General features: G+C 36.2%; 2 protein-coding genes across 5 annotated transcripts in view; one reads left to right on the plus strand and one right to left on the minus strand.

Annotated features, from left to right (window-relative positions):
• LOC135585607 (aspartic proteinase 36-like) overlaps positions 1 to 13,307 on the plus strand; it is a 34,380-nt gene extending 21,073 nt beyond the window's left edge. For 2 of the 4 annotated variants that reach the window (XM_065114143.1, XM_065114144.1), the window contains exon 10: positions 12,947 to 13,307. In XM_065114143.1, coding sequence (XP_064970215.1) covers positions 12,947 to 13,092 — 146 coding nt within the window. In that variant the 3' untranslated portion in view covers positions 13,093 to 13,307. Of the gene's footprint in view, positions 1 to 11,637; positions 11,657 to 11,798; positions 11,917 to 12,946 lie in introns of those variants that run through there. The other 2 variants (XR_010488047.1, XM_065114145.1) reach the window with 2 other exon arrangements.
• A 2,379-nt stretch (positions 13,308 to 15,686) lies between these two features.
• LOC103989275 (nuclear/nucleolar GTPase 2) lies at positions 15,687 to 23,663 on the minus strand. The gene is made up of 11 exons (XM_009408076.3): positions 23,296 to 23,663; positions 22,909 to 23,042; positions 21,776 to 21,905; positions 21,424 to 21,584; positions 20,932 to 21,033; positions 20,727 to 20,831; positions 20,520 to 20,648; positions 19,494 to 19,634; positions 17,847 to 17,947; positions 17,265 to 17,322; positions 15,687 to 16,214 (listed from the first exon to the last, which is right to left on the minus strand). Exons 1-11 carry the CDS (start codon positions 23,531 to 23,533, stop codon positions 15,879 to 15,881), a joined length of 1,635 nt encoding a protein of 544 aa, XP_009406351.2. The 5' UTR covers positions 23,534 to 23,663; the 3' UTR covers positions 15,687 to 15,878.
• Between the last annotated feature and the right edge of the window lie 760 nt (positions 23,664 to 24,423).

Raw genomic sequence — 24,423 nt, forward strand, 5'->3', positions numbered from 1 at the left:
AAGAAGTTTGATGGATTATTCCCTTTTGCATTAGAAAGATTTTAAGAATGGATTTGAAGTACTCTCCTTGATTATCAGTTTTAAGGATTTATATTTGGGCATGGAATTGGGTGTTGACCATGCTGTAGAAGTTCTGAAACATTCAGTTTTTTTTTTCCAAACAAATATACCCAACAAACTCTAGTAACTATAATCATCAATGAAGGTAATAAACCACCTAGTTCCAGTAATGTCTTTGACCTTTGAAGACCCCCAAATGTCATTATGGATTAAGTATAAACGTCAGGATGGTTTGTATGGTTGTGAAGGGAACATGACACGATGATGTTTGGCAAGTTGACAGATTTCATACTGAAATTGAAAGATGTTCTTATTCTTGAAAAGCAAGGAAACAATTTCTCTATGTACTTGAAACTAGGATGACCTAATCTATAGTGCCATCACATTATTTCATCCATATCAGAAAAGGAAGAGAAATTGCCGACAGCTTGAGCTTGTCCATCTAAGGAAGCATTGCCTTCAAAGTAATAGAGTTGATCAACCTCTCTAGCACTGCTAATCATCCTTGCGAAGCCCATATCCCGAAACTCACCATGAGATGAAAAAAATTTAACCACACAATTTGAATCTTTACTGAGTTTGCTTGTGGTTAAGAGATTTAGGATAGGTTAGGAACATGTAGAACATATTTCAAAATTAGGTTCTTTGAGAGAATAACAGAACCTTGTCCTGCAACTAGGGACAAAGATCTGTCAGTAATACAAACTTTAAGATTACCAGGAGAGTATAAGAGGAGAAATGTGGAGAGCAGTAGGAATATTACTGTTAGGACCCTTTTTCTGAGCTTTTGAATAATGTTTATTGAGTCTGTTTAGTCCAGTTGTTTATTGAGTCGGTTTGGTTCAGTTAGAGTCAAGTAGAGGTTTATTTAATATTTATTTATTATTAGAGTTCAAGTCCTGATGGACTCTGGGTGGAACTCTATAAATAGGGATGTAACTGCTTCTTTTCAGTAATCTATGAAAAATACTATTCTGTCTTTTGACAAACCCTAGGAGGCTGATTCCCTCGAAGCGATCAAGGAGCGTCGATCCCCTCGAAGCGATCAAGGAGGGCCGATCCTCTCGAAGCGATCAAGGAGGCCGATCCCCTCAAAGCGATCATTATCATTCCCTTTTCTCCTCTTTCTTCCACGATAAGACTTTAGGATCTTATCAATTGGTATCAGAGCGACGATAAGACCTTTAGGGTCTTATCATTTGGTATCAGAGCGACGATAAGACTTAAGGGTCTTATCAATTGGTATCAGAGCAACGATCCTTGGCGCAGCCCGCCGCAGCCTTGCTTCCCTTCTTCCCCACCACCACTACAAGGCAACTCTTTCTTCACCGTTGTCGTTGTTTCCCCGGCCAACGACCTTCGACCATCGCTCGACCTCCTCGCTGCCCCATCTCGTTTAAAAAAAAAAAAAAAAACACGAGAGGAAAAAGAAGCCGCACTACGTCCCCTGCTTCCGGTCAGCCCACCCGCCGTTGCTGCTCTCCGGCCAGCGCCCACCATCGCCCCGCTTCCCGGCCGGCGACCACCGCCGCCGCTGTTCCCCGGCCAGGAGACGATGCTGCCAGCGTCCATCCTAGCCCTACTGCCGCCGCCCGCCTCCCCTTGCGTCGCAGCGCAACTGCTCGACCTCTCCTCCTCGGCGATCGTTGGTGACGCTGCTCCCAGCCGCGCCACCACCGCTGCCTCTCCACCACCGCCCGCCTCCCCTTGGGTGGCAGCCGTAGCTGCCGATTGTCGCCCTACTTGCGGCGACTGAAACAGGGCAACTCATGGATTGCCCTCGTTCCCAGCCGCGTCACCACCACTTTTCCCAGCCGTATCGTCGTCGCTCGATCACCCGGCCAGCGACCTCTTCTCCTTGCGTCCCCATCTCGCTCGAGCGAGAAGGACCGCCGGCACCGCAGCCGTAGCCGTCGGTTGCCGCAGCCCCTCCTTGCAGCGGTTGCAGAAACAGAGCTTCCTCTGTTGCCGCAACCACGCCTCGAGCGCCGTTGCCTTCCAGCCGACCCACCACCACTGCCAGCCACCGCTCGCCTCCCAACCGCCACCACTCCCCCTTGCTCTGCTCCCTTGTGACCGAGAAACAGGGCAATCCTCTTGCTGTTGCGAACGTCGGTTGCCACCACCGTCGCCACTGCTGCCCAGCCAGCGACGACGCCGCTCGCTGCCCAGCCTGCCACGACTGCTGCTGCCAGCCACCGCAGCCTTCACCTCAACCCCCTCGATCTGCACCGTTGCTGCAGCCCCCTTGCTCTGCATCTTTGCCGTAGTCGCCGGTTGCTACCACTGCAACCTCAACCCCGGCCGCTTCAACGCCACCTCCCTCTTGTTCTGCCTCCGGCTGCAGTTGTTGGTTGGCATCACCGCAGCCTCAACCCGGCTGCTCGGCGATTGCTTCCTTGGGTCACAGCAGTCACAACCGTCGCCTTTCAGCCTCGGCGCTCTCATCTCACACAGTGACAAAAACACAGGGCAGCAACTCTTCCTCCATCGCAGCCACCGCAGCGGCGAGTCCTTGCCGGCACTACCCCCAACCACATCACCATCGCTGCCTCCCAGCCCTCGGCAGCAGCGATCCCTCCACGCAGCGACTGCAACAAGCATCGTTGCCTCTCACCAGCGCCTCCTTCCGCAGTGTGACAGAAACAGAGCAACGCTGCCTTCCATCCGCGCCGTCGCAGCCATCGCAGCGGTGAGCCCTTGGCGGTGCTGCCCTAGCCGCACCACCATCGCTGCCTCCAAGCCCTCAGCAACAGCGATCCCTCTACGCAGCGACCGCAACAAGCATCGTTGCTTCCCACGCGGCGACCGCCGCTACATCCCTGCATCCTCGCAGCAACCTTTCATTCTCATAGTGTTGCCATCGACTGCGTCACAACAGCAGCACCGAATAGGGCAGTGATTGATGCCCTTGACCAACACCAAAAATAGGAGTTGAGATTACAGATTTACAGTCTTATGAAATGGCCATCGATAACTCAGTGAAAGCACAAATGGAAGTATTGGAAATTAGAATTGAGAACCGGTTACAAGAAGTACTTAATGATTTCAAAAAGGACTTACTGGGGAGCCTTAGTAAATTTCAACAAGGTGGGAGCTCAAGTTCTATGTTGCGCAGATATGAAAATACAGGAAAAGGGCCCCAAGATTGTGACACAAATTACTCACACATGAAGATGAAATTTTCGAGATGGAAAGATGGATATCCGACCAATTGGATCTCTAAGGCAGAAAATTTTTTTCATTTTCATAGAACCCTAGAAGAATCCAAGGTAGAAGTGACCTCAATCCAGCTCGAGGGAGATGCACTCCAGTGGTACGATTGGTATGAAACTTTCCACGGAGTTCCTTCGTGGGAGCAATTCAAAAGAGAGCTTCTTATTCGCTTTGGCCTATCCGAATATAAGAATGTTGATTGCCAGCTCGTCAAAATTCGTTAGACTTCTACAGTGTTAGAATATCAGAGTAGGTTTGAAAGATTATCAAATCAAGCTAGAGATTGGTCGGATCGACAACTTCTGGATACATTTATTGAAGGGCTTATTCCAGAGATCCAGTGTGAAGTTAAGGCTCGTCAACCCCGCACTATGATAGCTGCGATCTCATTTGCAAATCTACATGAGAAAAAAATTAGCAAGGAAAGATCAACAAGGGGTTTGTACTATGATGAAAAATGGAGTATGGAGCACCGATGTAAACAAGGGCAACTTCTGATGATTGAACCAACTGGAGAGGAGCCGAAAGCTAAGAATGTGGACTTCGATCATGAAGGTATAAATTCTAATGAAGACGTTGAACCTACCGTACATACAATGCATACATTAACCGACTACTCTAACCCGCAAACTATGGAAGTTGCCGGAACTCTAGAGCATCAGCCTATTATAGTTTTGCTTGATACTGGTAGCACTAACAATTTTATGGACAGCGAGACTGTTGACCGATTGGCCCACCACATTGAAGACTATGACAAATTCGAAGTAAAGATCATTGATGAATGGATTTTCACATGTGATAGCAAAGGTTCAAAGATAAAGTTGATTATACAAGGCCAAAAGTTTCATGCAACGATTACTACACTGAAAGACCGACCTGTTGCTTACACTATCAAAAAGTGGAGATCATACTTACTTGATCAACGGGTTGTGAGGCGTTGCAGATAGTCTATGGCTAAAGTGCTGAAAGAGAAGCTCTCCGAGATTGATGCTGCTTAGCCTTAAGGACAAGACTGATTTGAAGAGGGAGGAACTGTTAGGACCCTTTTTCTGAGCTTTTGAATAATGTTTATTGAGTCTGTTTAGTCCAGTTGTTTATTGAGTCGGTTTGGTTCAGTTAGAGTCAAGTAGAGGTTTATTTAATATTTATTTATTATTAGAGTTCAAGTCCTGATGGACTCTGGGTGGAACTCTATAAATAGGGATGTAACTGTTTTTTTTCAGTAATCTATGAAAAATATTATTCTATCTTTTGACAAACCCTAGGAGGTTGATCCCCTCAAAGCAATCAAGGAGGGCTGATCCCCTCGAAGCGATCAAGGAGGCCGATCCCCTCGAAGTGATCAAGGAGGGCCGATCCCCTTGAAGCGATCAAGGAGGCCGATCCCCTCGAAGCGATCATTATCATTCCCATTTCTTCTCTTTCTTCCACGATAAGACTTTATGATCTTATCAATTGGTATCAGAGCGATGATAAGACCTTTAGGGTCTTATCAATTACCTTGTTTTTCAAGAGAACATGAAGGAGATGGATTTGTGGTGGTTTGAGATTGGCCAAGAAGTTCATACAGATGTTCTAGTCGTTCCTTACTGAACAAAGGTGTCTCAAAGCCCCATTGATTTCCTCCAATTTGAATCTCTATGGCTGCCTGCATTCCTGTAACCCCTCTGTCGTTGTTCTTATTGTTTTTCCAATTTTGAGTTTGCCATGCAGTTTCCAGTATGCATCCTTGGTGTGTTTTGGTTTCTTGCAATAATCACACCACCTCCCATCTTTCTTGTTATCTTTGGCATTGGGAAGTATCTTTGAGCCTGTCAAGGTAGAGTGTTCCACTATATGGTTGTCATAATTTGTTTCTTTACTGCTTAGCAATTCCTGTTATCTTTCAGCACTTGGAACTAGGGTAAATGCTTCGTCAAGATTAGAAAGTGGTTCTCTACTAAGAACATGATCACATGCGTGATCAAATTCAGAATTTAACACCAATAAGAATTGAAATACCCTCTCCATCTCCAACAAGTGTCTCAGCTTTTTAGTGTCAGCAGCAGATTCCATCTCCAAATTTTAATATTGGTTTAATTCAGCCAATAAAGCTTGCAGATTATTATAGTAATTTGTGATGCTTGATGTACCTTGCTTACAAGGCTGGTGCCTTTGTAGCCACATTCACGTATTTGAACTTCCCTTTACTCATTAGAGAGAACTTCATGGATTGAGACTACTCCATAAAATTTCTTCCGCCTAGTTTAATGGTAGAGATTTAGAGGGTGACTCTCAAATTGTAGGGAATATTAAGTGTTTACAGGTTTAGGAAGATTAGAAACAAATTTAGGAGTTTCCAACATGACTGGAAACAAGAAGAGTCACCAGAGAGGACTTTCGGTAATGAAGATCGAGAGGAAGAAACTAATTTGCTGCATACCACATACGACAAAGAAAAGAAAATTAGAACCTAACCCTGCTCTGATCCCATGAACAAGACAATAGAAGAAGAGAGTTCCTCATTTCTTTTATTTATTTGTATGTAGGATGAAGCAAGGATTTTAATTTCGAATAATACTGCCCGTACCAGGTGGTACGTATCGAACCGCCAGCAGATCGGTAAGCGGACCGCCCGTTATCAGGCGGTACCGTCATTTGGGGTTGTTTTCGTCCGTTACCACCCTAAATCGATTGTCACCGCCCGCTACCGGGTGGTATTAGCTGAGAGAGAAGAAGATGAGAACCTGGAGATCCGGCGTAGCTCTCCCTCCTTGTCTTAGGCGACGAGGCCTTTTTTTTACTTTCTTCTCCCCACATGCCAAAAAGGGCGACAAGGTAGTCGCTCTTTTTTTTTTTTTACTTATATATATATATATATATATATATATATATATATATATATATATATATATATATATATATATATATATATATATATATATATATATATATATATATATATATCAAGCAGTATATCGAAATGTATCGTTCGGTATACCGTACCATACCATACCGAGCAAATCTCATAACTACGGTATGATACGGAATTTCAATCCTTGGGATGAAATACATATAGTTAAACAAAAGAAAAGAGAAGAAAGGAAAGAGCTACCTAAATAAATTTAGGTGCTAATCTAAGAAATATACAACTAGCAAATGTACACACATAAGGTAATACAACTAGGAATGAATCAGAGCATTCGTATCCTAGTCTATCACTTCAAATAAGGTGACATGTCAAGAATCAAATAGTAGCAGATCTTGACATATCAAATCAAATTACAGCAGATTTGACAGATCTCAACAACAATAGCTGGAGCTTTTCACGACACGGTTGTTGTCACTTGATTAGGTGTTCACTGTGTTGACCAAAATTGATGTTGGTGTTTGGTCAACTAAATGCAGGTAATGACACTCCAAGGATTCTATCACCTGCACATTCGCCATTTCTAATGGCGCATTTGATAAGATGATGCATTACCCTTAGGCTAGTCTCTTTGTTATGATATGTTTAATATTACCACAAAATTAAGAATTCTTTTCATTGCCTTTTAACTTCATATGTTTTTTTGTTACAAGGATATCAGCTTTGTAGCACACCCTCGTCTTAGCTTGCTCATGGCAGGATGTTGTGTTGACACGATTTTGCCACACCAATGAAAGGGGAGGGAGGGAACAAAATTAAATGTGGTTTAACAAGACCAGGATAGCATTTGAGATCAAGTGGTTTTGATGTTAACCTTAATATAAAATTAGAGGAATTTTATAATGTCTGGGTATTATTTGGTTAGTCAGCTTGATCTAGTAGGGTGAACTAGGTCTGCTCACAAAGGACAAAAAAGGAAAGAACTTGAGGCCTAGTCTGATGTTTAATGCTAACCCCATTTTCCACCCTTCCCCTCTCTCTCCCCCAAACAATTGATGGGATCAAAAAATACATGCACCATATGCCAAAAGAAAAAAGAAAGAAAGAAAAAAGAGTAAAACTTGCCGTGGCCCATGTCTGTGTAGGAATGTACCTAACTTGCATTCTCTTTTACAGTCTTGTATATTTATCACCGCTCATAATTTCCAAACCCAGTTCTTACACTCTTGTCAATCTCTGCTGGATGTTTTGATGCATTCGTTTGCCTTTCTGCTTACTACACTCCTGTGAAAATCGTGTTGGTCCATTATGATTATATTACTGTTGACATCTCAGGCTGTTATGTCATAGACACTCTAAAGTCTAAACCTTTAACTGCATGGTGTTAGTGCATTGCAAACATCATTTGGAGTCTATGCTTGTTCTGGCCAATATTAAACCTGTTCTGAACCATCTAGAAACCAATTGTGGCTTGTTAAACTTTCTAAAATAACAAAAAGTTGCTGGTCATCCCATATTGCATCAATCTGTCACCAGGTTTAAGCTCTGGTAGGCTGAAAATCTTGATAGACAATTGATTTTACTTCTGTTTATATCATTTGGAGTGACAGAAGGAAGCTTAACTGTTCATTACACTGAAAATTAGTTATTGTCATCAATTTTCAATGTCTTTGTTCCATTTCACTTGAACTATGTCAACTCCATTAAAAAGGTGTCATGTCTTTAGGGCTTTTGAGTAGATTTTGAAATGTTTTTGGCACCAAGTGTTTGCTATCTAAGGACAGAGAACTCTTTGGTAGACAACCGCTTTCTTTTTATTTTGAAATGATTGTTGCCGGATGCCCTTTTGGTCCTTATAGATTGTTTACTTGCCTTATTAATTGAGGCTAAATAAACAGGCTCCTTCTAGAAAGCATACGACAACAACAAGCCGTAAGTACCAACTATTTAGAATCAGTTGCATGGAGCTTTTACCACCATTGAGATCTGTAAACAATCATATATTTAGTTAAGTTTAGAATATTTAAATATTTATTTATAGTTTGGTCTTTCAGGTCTTCCTCCACCTTTCCTCTTATCACTAACGTTATTCATTTTGCTTCTTCTAACTACCACATCTATAGGTCTCCTAAGCACATATCTATACCATCGTAAATAATTCTTTCTCGTCTTAAGATCTGTAAGCAACCATATATTTAGTTACGTTTAGAATATTTATTTATTTATTTATAAATATTTATTTAAATATTTATTTTGCTTTTTCTAGCTACTACATCTATAAGTCTCCTAAACACATACCTATACCATTTTAAATGATTTTCTCTTATCTTATCTTTTATTGAAACAATACTTAGTTATTCACAAATATAAATATATATTTTTTCTATTTTTCTTAGTAACTTCATACATTCATCTTAACATTCTCATCTTAGCAATATGAATTTTTTGTATATGTTATTTGTTAACTGCCCAACACCCTGAGCCATAAAACATTGTTGGTCTCGCAACTGTCTTATCAAAATTTTCTTTTAATCTCAAAGGTATCCGATGATTACACAAGATTCCTAGTATCCCTCGCCATTTTAACTATTCTAATTTTACTTAATGAATAATATCTTTATCAATCTCTCAATCTTTCTATATAATTGATCCAATATATCTGAAGTTTTTACTCAAGGGAACATCGTGTCTACCCAATTTAATTATATTCTCCTTCCTATTTCTAGCATTACTAAAATTATATTATATATATATATATATATATATATATTTATTTATTTTTGCTCGTATTTAATATAAAACCTTTAGTTTCTATGGTTTGTCTCTATAACTCAGGTTTATAATTAATTTCACTTAAACTCTCATCAACCAAGACAATATCATCAACAAATAATATACATCAAGAAGGATTATCTTTAAATGACTAGTAAGTTCATTCATTATTAATATGAAAAGGTAAAGACTAAAAGCAAATTCTCGATGTAATCCTATATTAATAGGAACTCATTAGATGCACTCCCTATAGTTCTAATGCTAGTAGTTACATTATCATACACATCTTTAATAACATCAATATAATTAGTGGATATACTTTTCTTTTCTATAACCTATAATAATAAATATTTAGGAATTCTATCATAGGCTTTCTTTAAGTTAATAAAAACAATATGTAAATTTTTTCTCTCTATACCTTTCCATTAGTTGTTTAATAAATAAATAGCTTTTATGGTTGATCTTTTAGGCATAAAACTAAATTGATTTTCAAAGAGACTTGTTACAAGCCTTATCCTACTTTCGATAAATTATTTTTTAAAGGTTTATTCTATGACATGATTTTAATTTTTCTATAATTAGAATAGTTTTGAATGTCCTTTATTTGTGTAAATTGACACTAAAATACTCTTTCTCCGTTCTTCTGATATATTTCTAAATCTCATAATTTTGTTAAATAAGCTAGTTAACCAAGTTATTCCTTTGTCTCCTAAACTTTTCTAGACCTTGGTAAGAATACCATCAAGACTCACACTCTTAGCTATTTTCATTTTTTTAAGGCATCTTTTACTTTACTAGCTTTAATTTTATGAACAAATCTATGACTGTTAAATCTGTCACTATTATTTATCTTTAAAATTAAGTCCTATGTGGAATGCCCATTAAATAATATATAAAAATAATTTTTCATCTTTCCTTAATTTCATTATCATTAACAAGTATTCTTTAATCCTCTTCTTTAATTCATCTAATATTATCTAAATCTTTACACTTTCTTTTCCTAATTTTAGCAATTTGATATATATCGTTTTCACCATCTTTATCACCTAATTTGATATAAAAATGATCAGAAGCTTTATATCTTGCCATACTAATCACTTTTTTAGCCTCTTTTAGACTCTTTATATCGTTTAAATTTCTTATTATTTTTATAATTTTATTAATCTTTAAAACATGATTTTTAGTAGAAATGACTTTTTGAACTTCCTCGCACCACCATCAACTCTCTTAAGGCTACACCTCTATCTTTAGTTTCATCAAGGATCTCCTTTGTCAAGCTTCTAATCTTATTAGTCATCATAGTCCAAAAAATATTAATATTTTGATTATTTTCCTCATCCAAGTTCCAAGTAGCCATCATTTGCATCCTATTTTTAAAAATCCTTACCTTATTATCTTTAAAATTCTACCATCTAGTCCTAGAAAAAAAGTTTTTGTTGTCTTTTCCTTATGCTTTCTATAATAAATATCTAATACTATAAACATATGTTGATTCATCAAACTTTCATTAGGTATAACTTTATTTATCTTTCTAGTGAGAAAATAGTCTTTCTAACTAAGTTGTGATCACTCTTATTAGGTAACCAAATGTTCATGTCCTTTCTTAAAGTGAGCACTTCTAATTATAAGATTATATAAAGTTGTAAAATTCAAAATCATACCTAAATTTGTATTTCTCTGTCCATGATCGAAGCCCCCATGCACCCCTTTATATTTACCATATGTTTTACCAACATGATCATTCAAATATCCTCCAATTATAAGTTTTTCGGTTATAGATATTCCTTGAATGATTTCATCTAAGCTTTTTCTTTTTTTAGTTTGATCCAACTTGAGGGGCATAAGTACTAGTGATATTCAAAATATTTTGTCCTGACCAATTTTAGAATTATAATTCTATCTCTAGATATTTTTACATCTACACTATTATTCTTAAGTTCGTTGTTAATAATTCTTACATCATTTTTGTGTTTAATTTTTTTCAGTATATCAAATTTTAAGTATGGTATTATCAATCTCTTCAGATTTTTTTTTCTACTTTAGTCTCTTGTAAGAAAATAATATTTATTCTTCTTCTAATCTTAGTGTTTATCAATTCTAATCCCTTTCTTGAAAGTGTACCTATATTCCAAGTTGTTAACCTAATCATATATTCTTGGACTAACTTCTTTACTCTCATTGGTCCAAAGCACTGAGAGAACTTTTGCCTATTTTACACCACATCCGGGCACTGATGTGTTGTTTGAAGGATATATCCACCAGTAGCTTTGAATCAGTCTCTACTTGGATATTCACAAAACCTGCTTGAAAAGAGTTTAAAGAGAAGGAACCATGTCAATATATGCTTGAGTAGGTGGGTTTTTGGAGGATCTACTGCTTTTCTCCAAGATGATCAACGAAGTGGAAGAAGGCCATTTCTAAAGCTTCTTCATTTTGAGGGGAAGCAAATGATCCTTTAGGTATCCCATATTCCATATGTTAGAAGGGTTGGATGTAACATAACTTGGGATCACCAAAAGGGCTTCTAAATGGAGATGACAGGCAGGTGTGCATAAGAATGTGGCCTCTTGTTCTGACAAGAGCAAGGTATAATTAGTAGGTGTGCTTGATTCCTTTTCTTTAGGAGAATTTCCACAGAGTGAGCTCTATTTTTTATGGCCAATATATCATTTTATCTTGACAATGCACAATGCATGAGACTGTGGCTTAAGGTTTTGACAAGAGCTAGGTGTAATTAGCAGGAAATGTGTTGGCTTGAACCTTTGTTCGGGGGAACTTCCATGGAGTGAACTTGTATGGCCAACCACATGAACCATTTGATCTTGGCAATGCAAAGGCAGGTTAAAATGTGTTTCAAAGGCAGGGATTTTGACTCTTAATCATGTTTTTCTATGTTTAACAGTATTAAAGACACCTTACAGGATGAGGACTCTTATTGATATATCAGGATCTTGAGATTCCTTGTTATTGCTCTTCAATGTCAACTGCTGGATTGCACCCTTTTGGGCACATCCCTAAAGGTCTTCTCTAGTTGTCAATTAACAATTCAAATTGTTCCAGATCCTGTTACATGTTTTCAATTTATCAAAATAGCAATCAAGAGTCCCAGTTTGATCAGGTTCGTTTTTTGTTAACACACCCAAAGTAGGACAGATTTGGCCAAGTAGATTGGATACCTGGGTCTAAATTTAGAACATCCAAACCATCTGGACTGGACCACATTAAATATTCGATACTGGTTAGTACAAAAGCAAGTTGGTACCATCCAGAATGATGATAGATTAGATGGATTAAGAGTATGAGGGAATAAAATTGAATATAAATTTATTATTTCTAATAGAGAGAAACCATAGTTGAAATGTATCGATAAGAAATTTAGGAACATTCTATTTATTGGAGAACCAAATAGTAATGTTCGTAGAATTTATCAATTGTTGAAATGAAGATGGTGTGTGATAGTTGCATGTTCTTGGATCAATAGAGGGAAAAAAAATTTCTATGCCCAATTATGGTTTATGGGTTAGCATGTTGGACAATTGGGCAATGTATCCAGAAATTTGGTTTTTTAGAGATGACAATGCTATGATGAAAAATGTAATATTAACAGAAAAAATGTTGGATATTAACTAATGCATCTGTAAAGCAAGATTGATCAAAGAAGAATTGGTGGAGACCACAAGCAAGAATATGATAACCCTTTAGAGTTCATTGGTCCTTTATGGTGAGAAAGGATCCACATAGCTACCACAGAAGAAAAAATAAACTTCTTGTTGGAATTTCTTGACAATGTTTAGTTGATAGTAAGTTGGAAAAAAAAAGGATTTTGTCGTTATGTGGAACATAATGTCATTATGTCCTTTTATTCTCAAACTTAATGTCAGGTGAATGAAATGCCACTATATTACTATGCAATTTTGTCCCTTTGCTCTCCATTTAGAAATTAATTTCCATTTAATTTCGACCCTCTGGAATATATGCTGAATTGTTTCCAACCTTAAACTGAGATGACATCATAATTGTACGCTACTGATGACATTGTCTTAATTTTAGGCTCCTCGAGCATCAAGATTCGGGATGACAAGAGTGGAGCAATTTATACTGTTGATGCTCATAACATTTCTTCTGGCCGAAGATTGCAGCTGGGGAGGTCCATTTTGTTGTTGTTGCCAACCCTCCTGTGCTATTTTATTTGTTAATCAGGAACAGCAAATGCATCAGTTTAGTGAGTTTGCTTCATTCATATTCTTTTATAGAAAAGATGTCAGTATATTCTTGCTGTGATTCTTGCTCGGTACTGAAGAATCCTTCAGATCAGAGACAGGTTCTCATGCAGAATCACCCCCACTGGAATGTTATTTGAATTCCGTGATATAACTTGTAATATTACAAGTTATCAAATTCCATTACACCAGTACTGATCACGAAAAGCATCTAATTATAGATATATTCAAACCAGATGTTGTCTACCACTCCACCTTCAGATGTTACTGAGCTGCTAGGAAGCACAGATTAGTCTCCGTTGAAGTGAAAATTTTGGTTTGATTCAGAAAGCTGCTGTAAGATGCTTGTGAGAAAGAGTGACCAAGCACAAACAGGCTACAGAGCATCGCATGCCTGATGGAGTGCTGTTCCAGGTAATTCTTTAGGCAAGTTATAGAAAGTAGACGTCTAGTCTTCCTAGACGTCGCATGCCTGATGGAGTACTGTTCCAGGTAATACTTTGTGATTTCTTCTTGTCCTTTATTCGAGTGGATGGTGTTCTTTTGGTCTTACTAAAAAAGTTAATTTACTAAAAAAGTTAACTTACTTTTTTCCTTTGTTGTAAATATTTTGATCTGTTACAGTTTTGATCATTATAATAAAAACACTGAAATCTATTTAAAAATATTTGTAACTAATATAAATAAATTTATAATATTAATTAAATAAATTAAATTTGGTATTATAATGATTTATGAGTAGGGGCAACCAAAGTAACAAACAAAGATGCAAATATGATGTCACTAATAGTGTTTTTAATTATTTGTAATACCTTAATTAAAACACTGTTAATGTTACTGAAAAGCGTCGAGTCAAATAAAATTAAAATATTAGAAATAATTTGATATATCATAGTAGGATTAAATAAGTATTTATAATAATTCATGAACAAACAACGCCTTAATAAGAATCAAGATTGACTTATTATAATGTTTTGGTCACAATAATAAAAATATTTTAAAATCTACTTTAAAATACTATAAAAGATTAAATTAACTTTAAATTATAACTAAACTAATTATAAACCTAAAAATATGAAATTGTAATGATTCTATGAGAAATAACAACCAAAAGAATCACAACATGTCATTTATAATATTTTTTATTAATAAATATTTTTAATTTTTAATAAAACTATTATAATTTTTTAAAAAAATATTGTAAATGAGTCAAAGGAAAGCATTATAACGATTTAAAACTAGTGAAAATAACTAATAAAAATTTTCATAAAAAGAATTGGCAAGAAAGGTGCTATATATATATATATATATATATATATATATATATATATATATATATATATATATATATATATATATATATATATATATATATATATATTTGTGTATATAATTTAAGAAGCTTAGTCTTTCCTATTTCAATAGTGAACCTAATCTAATTGTGGTAGAATGGAGGATGTAAATAGAAAAAATATTTAATATATTAAATTATTTTGATGATCAAAAAGTTTTTTTTGTCACATTTATATTTTAAGGAGGTACTGAGCACTGATAGAGGTCAGTTCAGAGACTTTACGAAGTCAGATGGAGCATATCACTTGGACGTTATTTTTAAAAAAGTTTAATGATAAATACTTTTCAGATTATATCAACGATCATAAAGAAATAAAGTTTTTAAATTTTATCGAAGGAAATTTGATACTAGCACAATATGAAGCTAAATTCATTGAACTTTCTATATTTACAACTCATATTATTGATGATGAATGTAAAAAGATAAAAAGATTTTGAAAAGGACTAAGGTCAATAAGAAGTTATAAAATTTAAATGAGTAAAGATCATGAGTGAAGTTTTGAAGATTGATTAGTGCACTAATCTTCACTATTCCAAATGACAATGATGGATTTGTAATTTATATAGATGCTTCAAGAAAGGACCTTGTGTCTTGATGTAAGATTAAAAAGTGATTAGTCATGCTTCTAGGTAATTAAAAAGTTAATGAATAGAATTATCCGGAGTTAGCATTTCTAAAGATTTAGAGATATTATTTATATGTGTGGACATTTAAATTTTATATTAATCATAAAAGTTGATGAGCATTATAGATTACTCTATTGTTATATAAATGGAATATGTAAAGCTAATATTGTAGCTGATCTATCATCTCTTCGTCACTTATCATTCATTATAATGTTAGGATTAAGAATGATAGAAAGATTTTAGCCTCACATAATGTTATTATAAAAATATACTATACTTATAATGTATTTTCATATAATGTATTTTCAAACAAATCTGAATTAATATATCTTATAAAGATTAAAGGATCTTAGGAGTTTAAAATTGAAGTTTTATGTTGATATAAACTTGTGATGATAATTAATTTTATGATTGTATAAATTTGTTACATGTAGTTATCAATGAATTTTGAGTTGATCTTGGATTTTATAAAATTATCAAGAGATATGTTAAATGATTATAGACTAGACAAAAATTTAATGTTCTTAATATCCTCATATATATATATATATATAGTACAAGAATGATCGAATATACAACGTGGACAATAATTGATGCAAAATTGTGTAATTATCGAAACCAATAAAGTCATTACAAGAAAGACAAATGTCCACAACATAGAAAAATGATCTTTCAGTCTCTGAACGGTAATATTCGTTACAAAGGGAGCGCAATCATCCCGAAACACCAGAGACGTCACTTCCGCCGTCTCCAAAATGCAAGATGTGTTGCAGGGATGGAGGTCAACACTTTTGGTCAGAATCATCTTCCAACGTCTCCTCCAACTTCTCATTCTCTAACTCGTCGCCAAATAAGCCCTTACGAGATGGAACAAGCATCTGCTGCTGGGATGAAATAATACCTGCTATAGCTTTCATAGCAGCTGTGGTCCTGTCTGCACTTATTGTTGGATCTGCGCTTCCCTCTGGTGCATCTGATCCAGTGGTCGTCTCCGGTGCATCTGAGTTCTCTGATGAATTACCTTCTTGCTGCGGTGGTGGCACAAAAAATGGTATTTTGCCTCTCTGCCAGTCATGGAGGATCATCTTTGCTGCAGTCATTAGATCAGGTTCTCCCCCCTGAAGGCATGCAACAACAATTATAGGCATTCAATCACATCAACTACGGTTACTACCCTATTACTGGAAGTGCAAAAGGCAAAGGATGAAATGTCACTGCACAACAATAAAGTTCTTTCCCTACAAAAATGCAGCATATTCATATGCAAGGGCCACTGCATGATTCAAGAGAGCAAAACCATTGTGCTTTATTTTCATGCAAACCCGAATTTATCCAACAGTTGCAACTATTGGGACAACCTGAGCATCTGCTTCAAAGATTTTGACTCAAAAACAAATGCTGATCACTTCCAACAATCTCGGCAACTGCAGCCCATAATGTGACAATTTATCCCAGCAGTGGATTTAAGTGGAAGATTCAGATACACATTTAAATATGAATGCCACCATAATCTGACCAAATACCACTTCGAACTTGAGGTTTATGGCCTCGTGGATTCCACATGGGATTATAACCACTATTTGAACCACATTTTAGCTACTAACAGTTTTCATTTTGTTAACAGGGACATTTTGGGTTGTATTCCAATTGAATTTCTTGTTATCCATTAACATTAGGAGACCTTTTTCAAATCAGACACTTCATGAGAACTTGAGGAAAATGAAATATTAGTTGCTAATGCTTCTGATTCAGACGTTGCAAGGAAAATTCCTCCATATCACAGACTATGATGTTCGAAGTCTGATCTTTATTAGATCTAATTGAGCATCATTTCTTTTTTTATTGAAAACAGTTGCTAACACATCTTGATGATTATGCTCACTGGAAAAATCACTTCGATTCTCAACCATGATAAATAATATGCTAATATAGAAATGATAAATCATATAATGTGAATACGAGAACCATGCAAATGTTCAGTATAAATGCAAAGGCTATCATACAAATACATAATTTGGGCAATGGAAGTTACACCAATTAGAGAAGGGAGTGACATGGCACAGACATGCCACCATAAAATCTAAGGCTGCCTAGTAGCTGACATGCCAACTAATCACTACATGATGGCTGTCTGTAAAGCTTTAAAAAAACTGAAAACCAAAACATACCTTTAAAAGCTTTCCTGTTGACTTGCACAGCTGGACAAGAAAGTCATTTTCATCAGCCCTGGAATAAGAGTCAAAGAAAATGGCAAGAACAATATAAGAACAAATAAGACAATTGAATGATTCACTCAAGATACTGATTGGTTAATGAAAAAGAAGCCATAGAGATCTGATACATTTATGTTTAATATTTTAGAAGATTTAATGCCTAATTCAAATATTTAAAATAACACATGAACCTCTGTTTTTTACCAACCAAACTTCGGATCAAATCTCAAGATCTGAAAATGGTTCTCCTCTCATGCAAATAAAACATGACATGCCTTTCTCGTTTTACTAGACTGTTTTTATGCACAAGATCATTCCATAGTCATATACATGCAAGACTGCATATGAGGATCATTAGTCAATGATATTGTTAGAATAAGAAAAAGAAACCTCTAATACGGTTACTGAATTTTCTCTGAAGCTTTTTTTCACGAAAAAATGGAAGTGTCTCCTGTAGTTAATATGTTGTTACAGTTGATAAATGTTCTACATATAAGTAAATAGTGAAAGTCAGATAAAAGCAAGAATTATATATACCAGTCTTCAATTTTATATGCTCTCTGCAGATGTTCCTTCTTTACACGCTTCAGGACTTCTCCTATGTGTTCAGAAGCATCTTCCAAGTTTGTGACACGTACCTGATCATGAATCCAACATAAAGTGACATGTTAGGAGGCAGAGCTCACACTTAGTAAGAAATTGTATGCTTTACCAGAAAATCAAATTATTGCTTAGATAATGAACAGTGAAGGGCAGAAATTTGTAAACTGATATGCATGCTAGAGGCCACAATATCTGAAACAGAATAAACACAGAAAACAGTCTGAAAGAACTATTAGTTGTAAAGCAACTAATAGTTAATTAGTTATGAAACCACTTATGTTTCTTGCATTGACTTCAGTCATGAAACCACTTATGTTTCTGGTCTTTAATTAACCATATTTAAAACTGATTTATTCTGTAGATGAACCAGATATGTGGAAGTAAGCAGTGAAAGTTGACAAATCGACGCATCACACAATTGGAGGACAGTTCACTAGTAACAATTTCTTAGATAATTGCTGAAAGGAAGTTATCTGACAGGGTGTACAGATTAGTTGAAATAATTAATAAAATTGCACGTGTCAATTGTCCAGAGACACAAGGACCAGTGTGTGCCACTATATTACCATGTCATGTACTGCTTAATTAACCATATTTAAAACTGATTTATTCTGTAGATGAACCAGATATGTGGAAGTAAGCAGTGAAAGTTGACAAATAGGCGCATCACACAATTGAACCAGGATCTGGTGAGGACAGTTCACTAGTAACAATTTCTTAGATAATTACTGAAAGGAAGTTATCTGACAGGGTGTACAGAATAGTTGAAATAATTAATAAAATTGCATGTGTCAATTGTCCAGAGACACAAGGACCAATGTGTGCCACTATATTACCATTTCATGTACTGCATCAAAAAGAGCTTCACAATAAATATTCAGCAAATGAGACCTTAACTCTTGTGTGATAAACTAAAAAGAGGAAAAGGCATCTAGCAATTATTCAATGTCCCAAAAGTCCATCGAACCTAATTGATGACAGGTTAGCAGTGAAAGAATCAATATTGTGCTCTAAAGTTAGAGAAAAATAGAAAATATATCGAATATTTTTTCTAATCCTTAAAAAATGTTTTCATATATGCTAAAAGCATCTAATTGATCATCTGTTTTAAGCTAATTGCTTGATCCCACCTTTAGTGACTGTGAAATGCTAAATTAATTTAATCATGGACCCTTGCAAAAGCTTTCAATGAACTTGTGAGAACCAAGTTTTTTTAACATAGAATTAAAGCTTCAATCTTCTTTCAAAACCATACAATGCAATAAATCTCGTTTAAATAAGCATTCAAATATTTAAGATCATATAAATTGAATTTCTAGAAATACGAACTTCTGGGAAGGACAACGGGCCCAAGGCTTATATCTCTAGTGCATATAATCGTGAAACCAAATTATTATATGTCCTATGTTGGTAACAATTCTTCAAAAGAAGTTGATGACTGCAATGTCATGTAATTAAGTTAAAACAACAAGCAAATTCTGATCCTCAAGAAACCAGTCACGTCTGAATATCAGCCAACTGAAGCAAAAAACAAATAAATGTTCATGTTTTAAGTATCAAGGCAAGGTAGCACAAACATACCACTCCCTTGAGAACAATATCTGTTTCAGAGTCCTTATTCTGATAGACCACTCCAGGACAATCAATTAGAAAGATCCTCTTGGTTAGAGTAATGTATTGCCACACCTTAGTTTCTCCAGGAATGGGAGCCACTTTACAAACCTGTGGAAATGAAGGGTGTTCAGTCAACTGGTAAAAATGCTTAACTGCTTACAAAATAAGATGAAACTGTCTTAATATTTTGAATAACTGCAGACAATGAAAAAAAATGGTGCATGTCATTAATGGACAACCTCTGGTTGCTGTCCATGGGAAAGAATTTATGGTACATGAGAAGAAAATATTCAGACACACAAAAGGTTGCTTGCTAAAAGCATACACCTCATAAAATGCATAACTAAAAAATATGAATACATTAAAGTGACTAATAACAATTAAGTCCATGTGTGACAAACATGAAAATTCTAAATTCAATAAAAAAACAGAAAAATAGAGCTGAAGTAGATAAATCATACAGGTGGGTGCACAAGTGCAGACAGGGTTTAGCATCTAATGCGATTGAACATCGGAGGCAGTACTATAATGTCTTAAAGTGCACTACTGCTCACAGTTAAAATTGACAGAAACTCGTGGCTGTCTAGAATATAAGATCGCCTTCTCTCCATGTCAGTGAATAAGATGATGATTAGGTGGCAGCTCTATATGCATCTATTTAAACAAAAGAAGATTCATACGGAATTCTCACAAGATCATTCAAGTCTTAATGCTTCATATAATTAACAGGAAAAATGGAAAATGAAAAAAATCAATTGCAACAAGATGCAATTCAAATGGATTAGTGTAGCAACTTTGAGTTGGCTTATTAGCAAATATGCACCATGTCTTGTTGCAATTTTTAAACAGCTGTTGAGATACATTATGATAAGGGTTGCATTTTCTTAAAGCAGCCATCAACATAATTTGTGCAACTTCACATACATAAAAATCAATAAATTAAGATTCGACCATCAAGCATTTTTTGACATCCATAATGCCGTGAGAGTTTACATTTTTTGTGCGAAGTGTGTTAATAACAGACGACTTCCCCACATTAGGATACCCCACAAATCCCACAGATATTGCTTGCTTGTCACTCTTCAAACGTGCAAACTGTCTAAGAACTGATAGAAGAGAACCCTGCAGGGAAAAAAAAGAACTCAGTCTTGGTATAGCCAAAAGCCAAAAATAATTAGAAAAATGAAAAATCATAAAGACCTTGCCAAATGATTTGTTGATGCTTGCATGGAATGCTAGGGTGGGGAATTCCTTTGACAGCAGCCGCAACCATCCTTTTGTTGCCCATGCAGGAACCAGATCACACTTTACACATAAAGTACCAATAAGAAAACCACCCAAATGTAAGTAAGATGTTAGTGCTGAAAAGCAACAGACCAATCTGAGATTTCCTAAAGACACAAACCTTGTTCAGCAAAAGAACCATGTGCTTATGTTTGCAGTGCTCCTTCAGGTGCTTCTCCAAATGGAAGCATCTTGTACCTTGTGGATCCCTAGCATCTAAGACCTACAATTAAGAGTTCCTTGAATGAGAACAGAAAACGGGCAAAATAATAACAATAAACGCAGGACAAAGGAGAGAGAAAATGTCAACAAAATTTACAATTTATTGTTTGAATATCAATAGAGGATATTGCTGTGAGAGACAAGAATTTGCAGGTGTTCACAGAGGACTAAATATAATCAAATTACAATATAGTCTCTTTTAAGTTTCCTTCCATGGAAAGTCTACATTACAAAAAAATAATGGACTTTCAGGGGTGGATATATGAATATGAGTATTCATTCTCATCTAGGTAAATCTCCGTTTGACTCAGAGCAGACAAAGATTTAAAATGATTTTTCAATTTTTTAGTAACCAAATATTACATAAAGTTACAAACTAACAGAAGCTAACCTGGACTACTACATCTGAAGAGTCCACAACTTTGTATAGTTCACCCCAGATCCTCTTGCTTTGGCCCTTTTCGAACATTGTATGTCTGACCAAGTCTCTTAAGCCATCCTCTTTATCTACCTCCTTGGATAAAAAATTAGCAGATTTCTGCTCAAAGACATCTGTAGGGGAAAAAACTTTAAGGTCAAATACAAAGGGAAAAAAATAACTAGTGAAAAAACAGAACAAATTAATTGAACCAACTTATAGGACTGGACTCATCTGGTAAAACTAGATCCACACATCGAGCTCACCAAAAATAAAGTTACATAAAAAATCATGATTTAGTAAAAAATCACATATTAGTCCATACCTTGCGAACTATCTGCTTTTTTAACTAACGATTCATAATCAAATGCCAAAAGTTTTGGGCGTTTTCTTTTCCTTTTTGGCCCAAAAGCATCCTCAAAAGACTCCGTGTCAAGAAGATGTGCCTTGGCTTGCTGGATAAATAAAGGAAAAGCTTAGACCTCCCTATTTTACGTTTGAAAATATTAGTACATAAAATGAAAAAGAATAGAGAAGCTTGTTCATGCTTCATTCTTAGCATGGAATGCAAAGCCCTTTACTACTCAATAATGAACAAGCTAAAAACATAGGATAGTCCACTAGAATGTTAATAATTGGGACAGAGAAAAAAAGAGCAAAACTCAAGGTGTACAAAGCCCTAAACCCATTACAGAGAACAATATGGTTAAATGCCTCCTACTCAGAAGGATCTATCAAATGAGATCCAAAAACATATCCACATTATCAAATCTGTAACTAAATCAAATATGACAATTATTTTCTTTCACTGATAGTTCTCCAAGTGCAAAGTAGAAGAAATTTCACCAAAGTAAATGTATATTGCCTAGACCAATATCAAAAGATGCCAAAACTTTGTTCCAGTTTCCAACTTAGATATCTGCAGGATGATAAATGGCAAATGACAAGTATAACATCAATGCATAAGACCAACTCGATCCCAACAAATGATGCCCTTGTTCCCATATTTGTTAGATACAACCTATTAATACTGTTATAAGAAACTGTAATCTTTCATGGAACTTCATTTCAGTATTTGTTTTTAAATTCATGCCAGATCATTATGGAACTTCCTAGTAATACAATAAAGGAAAATTTGTTTGACAAAATGAGACTTATTTGTGCTAATTGATCATTGGCGGATTAGTAGATTCAAAAGAAAAGATTGGAACAACTAGTGTAAGGAAAATTAGATGAATGATCTGCATATTAGTAGATGAGAACCTGGCTCAAGAAAGGTTATAGATTTAGCACTGTAGAAGAAAGCATCCAATCGGATTGAAATCAAATACTTTAATGAATTCTGCCATCACCAGAACTGTATGCTCCCCTAACTAAATACAATGACTACATTCCTTATGAGGCAAAAAATCTCATTTCTAACAGGTTCTCCGCATGATCTGTGTAATGGTTTCATACCTTCTGATGATCATTTAAAAGGGACATGGGCAATTTCCTCTCCTTCAATATCACATTGTAGTTATTCGAGAGTCTGTTCTGAAGCTCCTCGCGGAAGAACTCGAGTTCTTTCTGGTTCACGACTCGTGTGTTTCCTGGGTTACAGGCAAAAATCACCATATATAATCATCAGTATGCCCAATTACCAAATAAATACAGGTGGCAATACCCAAAAGGAAAAGTAATTCCCAAAGAATCAGATACCGACTTCGACATTAATCGTTCGATAACAAAACCCTTCCCATTAATTTCATGGATTTATATAAATTAAATAGCTGTATTTAACTCAAAACACAAAAAGATCCAGTAGGAGCAAGAACAAAGCCGAAATTGGGCAAGGGAACGCACCAAACCATCGACGATCAGGCTCGATGCGGGTGGAAGGCAGCTCCTTGGACTGGAGCTCGTGCTTCAAGATCTTCCCCTTTCGATCCCTTTTCGGCCGGCTGCTGTACATCTTGAGCCGCCGCACCGTCGCGGCGGTCCGGGCGCCCTTGTCCACCGCGCCGCCATTGCTCCGATTGACATCCAGCGAGTGCTTCGGCTTTCCGGACACGTTCACCTTCCTCTCCTTCATCTTCGCCATCGCCGCAGCCGATCCCAGAAAAGGAACGGGCGGCAGGAAGAACAAAGATAGGCTTCTGGCGCCCGAGTTAGGGTTTTGGGATGACGCGGAGGGCGGGTGGAGTCGGCGGCATTAGGGCTCGTGTAATGCAGCAGGCAACGAACCAACCCGTGGATTTAAGCTGAACCGTTTCCGGTCCAACTAAAATGACTCCGGACCGGTCGATTTAATAGATAGTGCTTAGGTCGGTTCGATTAACCCAACTCGAACCAAGCGACGGGCACCGGTTCAGCGGTCTCCATTTGCATCACAATTTGTGTGTTAATAATTGGTAGGAGTATTAGGCTGTTACTATTAAACATAAGGTAAATTTGACACTATTAAATACATATGATTGAAGATACACATTTATGCAATTATGATTGGATATAAAAACAAATTTGCATGGATATTATCCGAGAAATTTTGTCCCTATGATTGATTTTACTTGATTTCGATGCGTCATCACATTGGATCCAATCTATCCCTCACAAATCTCATCTGTGACGGAGCACTTGCGTCTCTAAAATAGCAGAGGCCTTATTTACATATATATCCTCGCCAAGTTTGAAAATAACGGATTTATCCTTATAATCTTAATATAGAATATACCTTTGTATCGAAATGTTTGCGTATACTCCTGCGTGTAATACCCATCCAAAAAATTCGGAATAACATTGGCTAGTTTAGGTTAACAATTGTAAAAATATATAATATCTAATATATTCCTCGTATTCTTACTACCATAATTGCTTTTAAAAGTTTTAAATCTCGTAAAATTTCAACATACCCTAAAGTAAATGATACACATATTGATCCATGTCATAAAATCTATGTGGGTATATATTATTGAATCCTAGATTTTGATGTTG

Source organism: Musa acuminata, chromosome BXJ2-6 (assembly GCF_036884655.1).
Source record: "Musa acuminata AAA Group cultivar baxijiao chromosome BXJ2-6, Cavendish_Baxijiao_AAA, whole genome shotgun sequence".
NCBI classification, from domain to species: Eukaryota; Viridiplantae; Streptophyta; class Magnoliopsida; order Zingiberales; family Musaceae; genus Musa; species Musa acuminata.